The sequence below is a fragment of the Antechinus flavipes genome, chromosome 2 (genome assembly GCF_016432865.1).
Source record: "Antechinus flavipes isolate AdamAnt ecotype Samford, QLD, Australia chromosome 2, AdamAnt_v2, whole genome shotgun sequence".
NCBI lineage: Eukaryota > Metazoa > Chordata > Mammalia > Dasyuromorphia > Dasyuridae > Antechinus > Antechinus flavipes.
The window spans coordinates 264,176,640-264,188,680 of NC_067399.1; the positions used below are offsets into that span (position 1 = coordinate 264,176,640).

At 31.7% G+C, this 12,041-nt stretch overlaps 1 protein-coding gene across 1 annotated transcript in view; it reads right to left on the minus strand.

Annotated features, from left to right (window-relative positions):
• Positions 1–12,041, minus strand: part of RYR3 (ryanodine receptor 3) — a 438,620-nt gene that overhangs the window by 218,334 nt on the left and 208,245 nt on the right. The window contains exons 33-36 of the mRNA XM_051973649.1: positions 10,218–10,353; positions 7,159–7,339; positions 5,684–5,795; positions 1,715–1,835 (exon numbers count right to left, since the gene is read on the minus strand). Of these exons, the coding sequence (XP_051829609.1) occupies positions 1,715–1,835; positions 5,684–5,795; positions 7,159–7,339; positions 10,218–10,353 (550 nt within the window). The remainder of the gene's footprint in view (positions 1–1,714; positions 1,836–5,683; positions 5,796–7,158; positions 7,340–10,217; positions 10,354–12,041) is intronic.

Genomic DNA, 12,041 nt, shown 5'->3' on the forward strand with positions numbered 1-12,041 from the left:
AATGCAAGTGTATATATGTGTGTATGTATAGATGTATACATGTAGGTATGTGTGTGTATTTATATAGACACATATATATGTATATATGTATATGTTGTAAGTATGTATAAATGTGCCTGTGCTTAATTGTAGCTTGCTTTGGGGGAGTGAGAATAAAGTAAAAAGTACACAGCAAAGAAGAAAAGAATAAGCTACAAGGAAGCAAAGAAAAGAGAGACAGTCATGAATATAATCTCTTCTATCATTATATATATGCTTTCTTTAAATGGAAATTTATTCTTACAAATTTTAAATCCTCCTTAATGAAAAAAATATTATAATAAAATTAAAATAAAAAAATGAGAATAAGTTAGGTGGTGTTCTTTTAAGAATGACTAGGTATAGTAGTTTTTATTTTTTTCTTTAATTTGTTTTGTCTTTTTCATTATTTTTATATCACTAGATTATAAGTATTTGATATCTGTTAAATAGATGATATATTTCTAACCTAATACCTCTTTTGGAGATATGCAAATGAAAGAGTGAGCACATAATCACTGTCCTTCTCCTCTTTCTCCTCACAAAGGTTGTAATTATAATGAAAGGACTGATCCTTATTAATCCTGATTAAGGAGGCAAATACAAACTTTTGAAAGATGTCATATGTATAACATGTCCCTTGGTTTCTAGCACCTGCAAACTTCAAGATTATTAAACATCATTCTTTCTTTTGTTGGTTGAGCCAGGATTTAGTCTCATCTACAAATAAATCTACTATGTATAAAATCTTTAATTAGACAATTAAGTTTTTAAATAAGATTCTTGATAGCTATGCTTGCCATATATGAACCAGTATCATATTTACATTACATAGGTAGCAACATGTCCTCTACATGTAATGTAAATTATTACATATAAAATAAAAGGTATTTTATAGGGTGGAAAGATCAGAAAAATCCTCTAGAACAATTAGTTTCAGTCCTAACCAAATTAAGGTATATTTGGGAAAAAATTAACAAAGTAAATAAAACTAAAGTAGAAAATACATAATATTAATATATAATTTTCAAAGCCAATACATAGCTAGTATGATTGAGTGGTCCTCCTTTCTATCTGAGTTTGTTCTTGTTGCTTTAGAAGAAAGTAACATTTGAGCTTAGCCTTGAAAAAAACTACCCAAATTGTAGACATAGTGTTCGAGAAGGGCCAAAGAACTCTGAAGGTAAATTATATCATAAAAGCCACATGAGGCATTGTGAGGCATGAGGATGCAACTTATTTTTGTATGATTTTTGAGAGGAAAGGAAATAGAACTATAAGCATAGGCAAGAAGATAGACCTGATAGCTGCTCTGTCTGCCTGCTCTGAGATGTTTATAGCTCATTTCCTAGAACACATGGGCATTGGGTTTGATCCTAGGTATGTTTTCTATCCCTCTTTACCCCATCAATCTTATTACAGATAACTTGATATTCAGTTCGCAATGATGCCTCTATCGTAATGAAAGGATAGGACTATTAGCTTTTGATTGGAGAAAAGAAGGAAAATAAAGATGTAGAATACCCCAGAAAAAATGTGAGAATTCCAGAAACTACCACCCCCACCCCCACTAAATCTTTTCTTTTTGTAATATCTACCAACTATGCAAATTTTCAAGGGAAAAACCTTGAGGAAAAATTTAAATGCTACTCAGATTATATCAAGAACTTTAAAAAAGTTGTCCTGATACCATTACCTTTGTTAACTGTGGGAAGTTTCAAAGGGATACTGATAATCCCAACCAAATCTTCTGTAGGGACTAGGGAGCGAAGGATTGACCTGATTCGGATGGCTTCCCCTTTTCCTGTTTGGATAAGCTGTCAAAGTAGAATAACTTTACAATAAATTTAAATAAACATATTCCCTATCCCCACTCCATAATCCCCCCCCCCCATTTTTTTTTTTTACTTACAGGATTAAGTCAAGGAATCAAATTGCTTTCTTTAAGCATATTTCTATACAATTACAACTTAACATGATCACAGGCAAAAAAAGTTTGAATGAATTGGAAATTATGATAGGGAGACATTATGCCTGAGGAAATAACTTGATTTACTTGGTGTTTCTATTAATCAGAAGTTAGAATACAAAATTAAGGAACAAAATTTCATCTACAAATATGGACTAGAATGAAGGAACTCAATTCATACTTGAGTATTTTATAATTTGGAATGGGGAGTAGATATCCCTTTATCCCCCTTTCACCCAATGCATAAAGATTTCTCAAAAACAGTGAGCATTTAATAATACACCGACAACTCTGCCTGGTGGTTGTCCATCTCCTGGGTATTATAGCTTTCATGGATTATCAGGATCAATAAAGAAAGGCATTTTCTCATGCTGATAGCAACTGCATGCACTTCTCATAGCCAAGTGACATCTGAGATGATGGTCTAATGTGGTAGGAGAATGAATATTAAAGTGGGATCTCTTTCAGGTTGAATCCAGAGAGGTGAAGTGAATATGTATATCATGCTTTAATCTCTGAGACATTAAGTTTTTTAATACTCCAAGATAGGTTTGAAACTGAATGGGGAAAATGTATTTGTGGAAGTGATAGCAGTAAGGAATGGCTTATAAATGCTGAAAAGAATTGACTGATATTTAATCTTTGCCACTCAAAAGACTTCATGGTGTTTTTCCTAGTTGTGTTTATTAAAATAAAGAAAAATAAAAGAAATATTAAGTGTGAAATGGGGATGAGTGAACAATTTGTATTACAATTTATGTAGGGAAAAAACTGGGATAATCGAGCATTAATTCTGCTGTTCAGTATAATCCTTTCTTCAGTGTTGTCTTTCTTCCATCTCTAGCACATCTCTTTGTAAAAATGATAAGAATAGCTCATTTTATACAACACTAAGTATTTTAAAACCATTTATTTCATTATCTCACTTTACCTTCAAATTTCTGTAAAGTATGTTCTGTCATTATTTCCATTTTGCAAATTATGAAACTGAGCTCTGAGAGATTGAATTTATTTGTTCCTTTCATACAACTAGTAGTTGTTTGAAGTATAATTTGAACACAAACATTCTCACTCAAAGTTTGATGTACTATATCCTTTGCAATAATGTCTCTCATTTGAAAGGTCCATATTTTGAAAAGCTTAATCAAATAATCTGAATGTGTATGTAAATAATCTAACCAGAGAATGCAAAAAATGGAATATATTGACAGGAGGCTATTATATGTCAAAATATGTCTAGATTGTTTAGATCTATTAAAATTAAAATTAAACCTATGAAACTATGTGATTATATTTATTATATTTGGTTATTTTGTAATTTGTTGATCACCCTTTCCTCCTTCATAGTCTCTAACTTTAGTTTTTCAGGATGTGACTTTTTCCTGGTTCCCCTGCTACCTATCGGATCATTCCTTCCCAGTATCTTTGGCTGGAGTCCTCTTCTCTTGTTCTTTTATATTAATTCACTTGATGATTTTATCAGCTTCCAAAGATTTAATAAAGATTGTCAATGACTGATGATTCTCAAATCTACCAATCCTACTACCTCTTTGCTGATCTCAACCTAATATCTGCAAGTGTCTTTCAGATACTGCAATCTGCATGCCCATCTACTATAAGCTAAATACACCCAAAATACAATTCATTATTTTCCTCCTAAAACCTCTTCTTAACTATTTTCCCAGTCCCTCATGCTCACAACTTGGGAGTCATCCTTACCTCCTTGCTCCTACTCCCCATCACTGTCCTATTAAGTAAATGTCAGTGGTTCCTCATTACCACCAGAATCAAATGCAAAATTCTCTATTTGACATTCAAAATTCTTTGTAATCTAGCCCCCTCTATCTTTCCAGTCTCCTTACACCTTAATTTTTTTTTTTAATACCCTACTTTCTGCTTCTCTTTAATCCAATAACAATGGCTTCCAGGCATTTTCTCTGACTATTTCTCGTGTCTGGAATGCTTTCCCTTCTCAATTCTACCTATTGACCCCCTTTTGCTTCCTTCAAATTCCAACTAAAATTTGCTCTTTAATTGAAAGCCTTTCTCACTCCCTTTTGAGTGCCTTCCCTCTGTTTATTATTTTCCACTTATCCTGGAGATAGCTTGCTTTATAAGTATTTGTTTGCATGTTGTCTACCGCATTACACTGTAAACTCCTTAAAGACAAAAGTTGTCTTTTGCCTCTTTTTATGTCCCCAACACTTATCACAGTACCTGGCAAGTAATAGGTATCTAATAATTTTTTTTGAAAAATGGAGTTTGCTTTCCATGGATATTAAATTGTATAAAGCACATTCTACTTCATGTTGGTGATGAAGAGGCATATTATCTTATTCTTACTTAAATTTATACCAATTCCCAGTCCAGAATTCTAAGTCTCTTTGGAAAATCCTCTACAATAATTAGAGAATGGGTAAATAGGTAAATGGGTAAAACAGACAGGAAAGTAGACAGCATGGCCCATAATGAGCAAAACCCCAATTCTTCTAGAGAATTACCAAATAGTTTCTCTCATTTAAAACTTACTTTTCTCCCTTCTTACTGTAATCTTATATGAAATGCTTTCTTTTTATTTCATGTTGCCTCATACTTTTTTTTTTCTTTGTAAAATATAGGTGTTTTTATTTGTTGGTTTTGTTCCCATACAATTAAAGCTTTGCCTCATACTTTTCAAAAATAAAGCAACAACAACAACAACAACAACAACAAACAATAAGGGGAAGTCAATTAGAGACTGCTTTCAACCTTTTAGAAATAACTCACTGGACTTTTTCAGACTTCCCATTTTGATGATGGCAGGGAAAACTTCTCAACTTTTGAAGTTGAAAAGATAATATACATACATACATATATATATAAAATGGTGCTGTCTCATTCTTAGTCCCAATAAATTAAAATTTTAATTTATACAACATTCAACAGAGTAACTGAAGTAAAAAATACATAATATGGAACACTAACTTCTCTATATATTCCAAGTTACTGAAATTTATTTTTATCTGTCCCATTATTAAATAAACTAAGAACTTATAAGACGAAGACATATAGTTGTATCAACTTGAAAGATTTTACTCCAGACAATCAATATTCAGTGGCGTCCAGCATTATTTCAGATTTTCATGGCAGAAGTTTAAAGCTGTATCATCAAAGGATACATTCCAAAGAAAATCAAATAAAAATACAACAAAGACAAAATCAACTCCTATCTTAAAGTCCCAATCCCAAATAAAAATAAGGCATTCTGGGTTAAGATATTTTACAGAATCTTCTACTTAAAATAATTAAATAAGCTTATAAGGAGAAATTGTTTCTTGGTGCCTAATTTGGTAGTAAAATTTTCTTTCCATGATGAGATTGTCTTAATAGACAGGGTTTGTTACATTTTGCAAAAACAAAGACTAAGATGAGGCATAATTCATTGATACTTTCCTAAAGAAAAAGTATAGAAGAGATACTGAATGGATCCTATTGAGAGAACCACATAAATATAGGGATATCTTACATATAGAAATCTTCTCAGAAAGCACTTGAATGAAGTACTAGGAAGGAAAAAAATATTTGATTTTAGCCATGGTTCTTTAGCCAAAAAACATGAGGAAAATACATTAGCAAAATGCATAAAATTACATTTAGAAAAAGTACATTACTTCTTATTCAGGCCTCTTGCAATCCAGTGGAATTCCCATTACTTACATGCATCTCAGGTGCACAGCGGCCCAGCAGGTCTATGAGAGCTGAATAAAATGACATGATTGAATTGCCCATGTGTACAATCTCCTCCTCACTATCATCTTCCTCTGAATTGCTGCGAGAAAACCAAATACAATAGAGGTTTGAGACGCCTGGGAACCAATGGGCCATATTTTCTAAGTCAAAGGAAACAGGAAGTTTGGATGACTGCTTTCTACTAAAAATCATTTACCATGTTATATCCAAGTAGAAGCCTCTGCAAAGATAAACTAAGGATCCTCTTATCCAAACAGACACTACTTTCCAAATATCTGGAATATAGGCACAGTAATTCTTTTTCATAAAGTTCAGAAAATTTAAATATTTGTTTATGCCATATATGAATATATGAAGGCTTTGGGGAAATCAGGTCTATATCATTCTAGGTTTTCAAAGCTATTAGAACTATTTCAAAATTACATATTCAAAAAAGTATAACATAGTTATCCCTAAATCTCTTATTAGCTTTTGATGTCAGTTATTTTTCTTTTTAAAGATTTGTATAACAAACAAACAAACAAAAAAAGCCCTAGAGTCAGATTCAGGATACTTTATTCTAATCTTAGCTCTGGTATTGACTAGCTGTGTGATTTGTGGTAAATCACTTCATTCTTTTAGTGAACATTTCCTCATCTAAAATGAAGGAGTAGAACAAGATGATTTTTAAGGCTTTTTTTGAACTCTGAAATTCTTTGATTTTTCAAAATTATCTTTGAACAGGAGAAGTAGTAAAAAAAAGTTTCACTACTTTTTGGATAACTGGCAAGGGAAGAAAGTGGTATTTCCACAGTGTAGAGTAAGTTTTAATTCAGTAACTACAATCAACTTCTGAAAATCAAGAATTTTTATTAACAATAATTTATGATTTTGAACATTTTCCTTCTCAAGTGGTGCTTAACACACTTATCTAGTTAATTTTCACAATTTTGACACTGGAATTAGTAATATCTACAGATTTTTTGTTTTTGTAAGTGCAGGATGAAGCTTACCAAAATAATATGATTAACAACACTATCTTAGTTCATACAAATAATTAAATGAACTAAATTTGGCCAAGATCATCTTAAAAAGCAGAACTATAAATTAAGGACAGTGACTTTTAACTGAAACATTGTGAATGACTAATCCTCTGAATTCTAAGTCATATTAACTAATTCCAATTAAAGGTAATAGAAAGTGTAATGAAGAGTGGTTATGAGAGAAGAGTGTTAGGTTTATTTGCAAGACTCATTATCTAGGTTATCTGTGGGAGATAGAGTAGAATATACCACAAAGTAATTTTAAAGTATTTTCATTATATTACTGAAGGTCCAAAATTTTCCTAATTAGGATACAACTGATACTTCATAAATTATCAAATTTATTCACAGTATGCAGAGAATCACTATATCAGTTTACAAATTTTAAGCACTTGCCAAAAGTCAATTCCATTTACTTACATTTCTCGCTTATATCCCTGAGAAGGAAGATCAAGGGCTGGGTTCTCAGAGATTTTAATAGCTCCTTGCATGGCTGCCAACAGACCATTTCCTCCTTCACCCCTGAGGGCTGGTCCAAAGCACTCTGGACGTCTTATAAGAAGCTTGACAACGACAGTAGCATTTTCTTCCACACTTTCACCTAAGGAAAATAAAGTAATAGTTTCTACCTTTATACAAATGAATGACAAGAGAAATTAATTTATAATTGTTTGGTTTGGGGATATAATGTTTCATCAAATCAAATGAATGACAGTAAATTAAGAAACTGTAGTAATAGAGAGAAATTTGGTTTTTGTACAAAGCAATATAATCTATTTATATAATTATCAAATTCAATACATTGACAGAGTTCCCTTACATTGCTCTGAATTTATCTAAAGGCAAAAAATACAATCTACTAAATGAAAACAACAGAATATTAAGACTTTTTTTTTTAAGTCAGTGAGGGTTTGCTGAAAGACAGTTGTTTTCTTTTTTGGAAGCAGATAGGTGTAGCTCACATTTGGTGATTAAAAATCAACACTATGATAACGGTCATATTTAGCTGAATTATAGTTTTCCAATCAAATCTGATTCTTCAGATTTCACTAAAATATTTATTATTTCTCTCTTTTTATAGATTTTTCCTTTCTCCTAAACCAAGTTAGGGCAAAACTGAAGTGCCACCCAAAGTTTTTTTAATTGCTTATAATACAGGTCCAGATTACAATTACAGAGTAAATATAAGATTCTCAAAGTTATTATTTTTTGAGTTAATCATAACCCAAAGTTTCTTATAGAAGTAATAAAACTGAAATGGAAAAAGTTCCTTTAGAAATAAAATCCAATAAGATGACTTAATTGATGCCCTATAAGTTAACAGTTATAGAAGTGTTACTTAGAATTTCCTAATTATATTGTTTTACATAATAGTCTTCTGCTTGGTCAAAAAAAAAAAAACTCCAGTGATTTAAAATTTTACTATCAGAATAGAAATTAATTAGTGTGCTATAATAACTGTAAGAGAGAAATGTTATATATTTATTAGGGAGATAAAATTTAAATTGTTCTCATTTCTAGTTGAGTCAAGGATCCAGACTTGAAAATACATTAGAATTTTTAAAAATCATGAGCCTATTTCACACAAACTTAAATAATTAAGATTTGTAAAAGGTTTTGAAGTCTTTCAATGAAACATAATTACTGGTTCAGGGTTTAAGGGCTCTTGTAAAAATTGGTACTACATTCATAGAAGTAAGCTATGTTAAATTCACTCAAATCTATTACAATAAATTTTGGAAGAGTAAAAAAGTTTTCTAAGCTGTATTAGGTATTTCATTTATTTTAAGTAATAACGATCTCAACTAAAATCCTTTATTAAAATTATCTGAGAGGTCCTTTAGAATTTATTTTAATAGGATCTGGTCTCTAATAATAGGTATTAGGATCCTTGCAGAATTTTCTGTTTCAGATGTTCAATATATTTTTATACCTAGTCATCTGATTCTAAATAATTTCATTCGACAAAAATTTTGAAAAGGTATTTTTTCCACTTCAAAATCTCTATGAAGCAGCTGAGGGGAAGACAAATACAATTCTTATTTTATGTATGGGCACACCATTCTGGTTTTTTTTTTTTTTTTAACCCTACCTATGGAAATACAAGTCTGGATTTAAAAGATACAGAAATGGATTGACTTCAGACCTATTTTCTTCTCTTTTACTTTAGTCCTTGTTGCCAGCTAAGGCCAACTTTTCTACATGTATTCTTGATGCCATTCCCTCTTGTATTCTCTTGCAAACTGCTTCCATTATCATATCCTTTATATTATTAATTTCATTCTCCCTACATACTAGTTCCTTCACTGCTGCCAACACAGAGCTGTCTTTCTTATTCTGAAAGAACCAAACCAAACCAGACTGTTTACTAGATTCTGATGTTAATTTAAATTATTATTTTATTCCTCCTTTCACAGCCAAATTTCTAGAAAAACTATCTAGACTTAGTGACTTCGTGACAAATGCGACTTTATTTACTCTTTTCAATTTCCTTTTGTGTATCTTAAAAATGTTCAGAAAACGTTTTATTGATGAGCTTTCTCCCTTTTTTAGTCTCTCTACCCCCAATTTTTCCTCATCATTGTCCTCCACAAAAATAGCCAATAAGTTATTTTCCTTGTAACCAATAAGTAGTTAAAAATTCACACATTGGCTTGTGACTGAAAAGTTATGCCTCATTCTTCACCTTTAGTCTATTACCTTCCTCTTAAGAGGCTTAAGGATCCATCTTAAGGATGGCTCTGCATCAGTTAACATAAATCCTCTCAGTGAATCCATCACTTTTGCCATTTATAAGTAATGGCATTTATAAGTGCCGTTATAAATTGATAATATTATATCCATATACCATAATTTGTTTAGACACTCCTTAACTTAGGAGCAACTACTTTTTCCAATTTGATTTAAATGTTTTTGTTAAAGTATTGCTATAAATATTGGTCTTGTTATTCCTCGGGCACAATATTCCATATTCCATATCTATACCTTTGCATTACCCATTTCACATGATCAGAATGTATTTTCTCCTTATGTCTGAGCTTAAAATCTCATTTCCTTTAAAACTCAGTTCAAATGCTACTTTTTACCCAAAATCTTTCCTGATACCTCTTTTAGTCAGTGCCATCCTCCAACCCCTACCTTTTATTTTGCAGGTATTTTTACATTCTTAGGTAACAAACACTGTCTTCTTCAAGAGAATATAAGCTCCTTGAGGGAAGAGACTATCTCTATTTTTTTTTGCCATTTTAAATTATTTGCACATGTTTTTAGTTTTAATTTATGGAATAAAACAAGCATTTCCATAACACAGTATAATAAAAAAGATGTGCTCATGAAACTGCAAATCTATTATATACAACTTGCTATTCCTTTTCTCTTGTTTTTTCTTTCCTCCCTCCTGTCTTCTCTTTGCTTTTGTACTGCCAACATATTTGGCTTGGCATAATAGTATCTCAATAAATATTTGTTGATTAACTCACTGTTTACAAAGACAGCAAATCGTAAGAAGGACAAATAACGCTCCCCTTCAATAGGATTCCAGCCAATGTCAGGATATCCCTTGGCCAAGAGCATAGGGCAGCTCTGTAGACCACATCCTGCCAAGTATGTGACTACCTGCAAAACATAATAGAATAATAAAGATATATGTAAAAGCGTATTTATTTTAATAGAATGCTATAATACCTGCGGAAAGTATAGAAACCAGAGAAATTTCACATAGGCTAAGAAGAATCCAAGCATTCTAGCTGTGAAATTCAATGTGCCTTATCAAAATACCACATTCATTTCTGATTTCCAAGAAGAACTATTACTAATCAAGGAACAGATGCTTTCGGTTATCTTGTATCAAAATATAATTGATATTCAGTTCCAACTGGGAAATATAATAGATAGCTGTTTATTTAGTAATCAGTTTTCAGGTCTCCCTGTAGTTCTAAGGAGATAGGGAAAGGTAAGAGGAGGGATTCTGTACACTAACATATAGAGGTTCAATTACTTTTTTTTTTTTTTTTTTTTTGCTGAGGCAATTAGGATTAAGTGACTTGCCTAGAGTTACACAGCCAGGAAGTGTTAAGTTTCTGAGACCGGATTTGAACTCTGGTCCCCCTGACTTTAGGACCTATCCATTATGCCACCTAGCTGACCCTCCAACTGCCTTTTAATGGAACCTAAAAGATCTGGATTTGAGGAGCTTTATAAGGGATGCTATGGACATCTGGGTTTATCATGAGACACAGTAGTTGATTCACAAACACATCCACTCTGTTTCCTCATTAACACCAGTCATCCATCAAAAAGTTTGCATCCCTCTCTGTTTGTAATATAAAGAATAGATTAAGGTATACAGAACATGTCAACCTGTATGCTCTATTATAACACTATAGAAGCTTCAGTATTAATGGGAATATGTCCATAGAATCTCAGATTTGGTGTTATGAATATTTTAGACACTATGCTTTTGCTTTTCATAAAGATATTATTATAATTCTGATTTAATTCTTTTGGGATAAAAGGAACAAAACAAAAGACTTTATTATAAGAACAATAAAAGTTTTCTAGGCAACTGTAGGCCTTTTCTTATCCATTCTAAATAACATGAAAAAATTGATAAAGTATAAATTAACTTTAGAGGCTACTATGTAAGTTATCCAGTCACTCTTTCAAGTAGCATCATCCTAAACTGCTTTCATTTTTATCCTTATGAGCAGCAACAAGAGCAATGACATCTTCTTGTTCCTTGGAATACTGTTCTTGGGAAAATTTGTCCGGGGACTAAGATGAAATCTAGTAATTCAATTGACTGAAATTCATGCAATTATAGAATTTCTAAATGCCCCTAGCTTAAAGTAATCATAAAAAGATCCAATATTCTTATTTTAATAATGAGGACATTGAGCCCAGAAAGATTAGGTGACTTTTCTAAGATCACAAAACAAGAATTAAGACAGAATTTTAATTCAAAACCAAGTTTATAGACTTCAAGTCTAAAACTTTTTGGATTCCTGTCAGAGGAAAAAGATATCATTTCAAAAAGCAGGGGGAAATAAGTCTTTTATGATAATTTTACATACAGCCTGCACTCTTGATTCCTATAGTGCCAAATAGTTGCCAGAGTTGCCAACTGCTGTTGATCCCATTCCAGATTTTCATTTTCAATTCAGAAAATCTATACTTTTTCCTAAGACATTGGTTGGGTGGTTGTTGTCCTTTGTGCTTGATGAGGACCCAAATGACATCAGTTTTTTTGGGTCAAGATACAGTGTTTCTGATTGTGGCCAATCAAACCAATATAAACTTGGAAG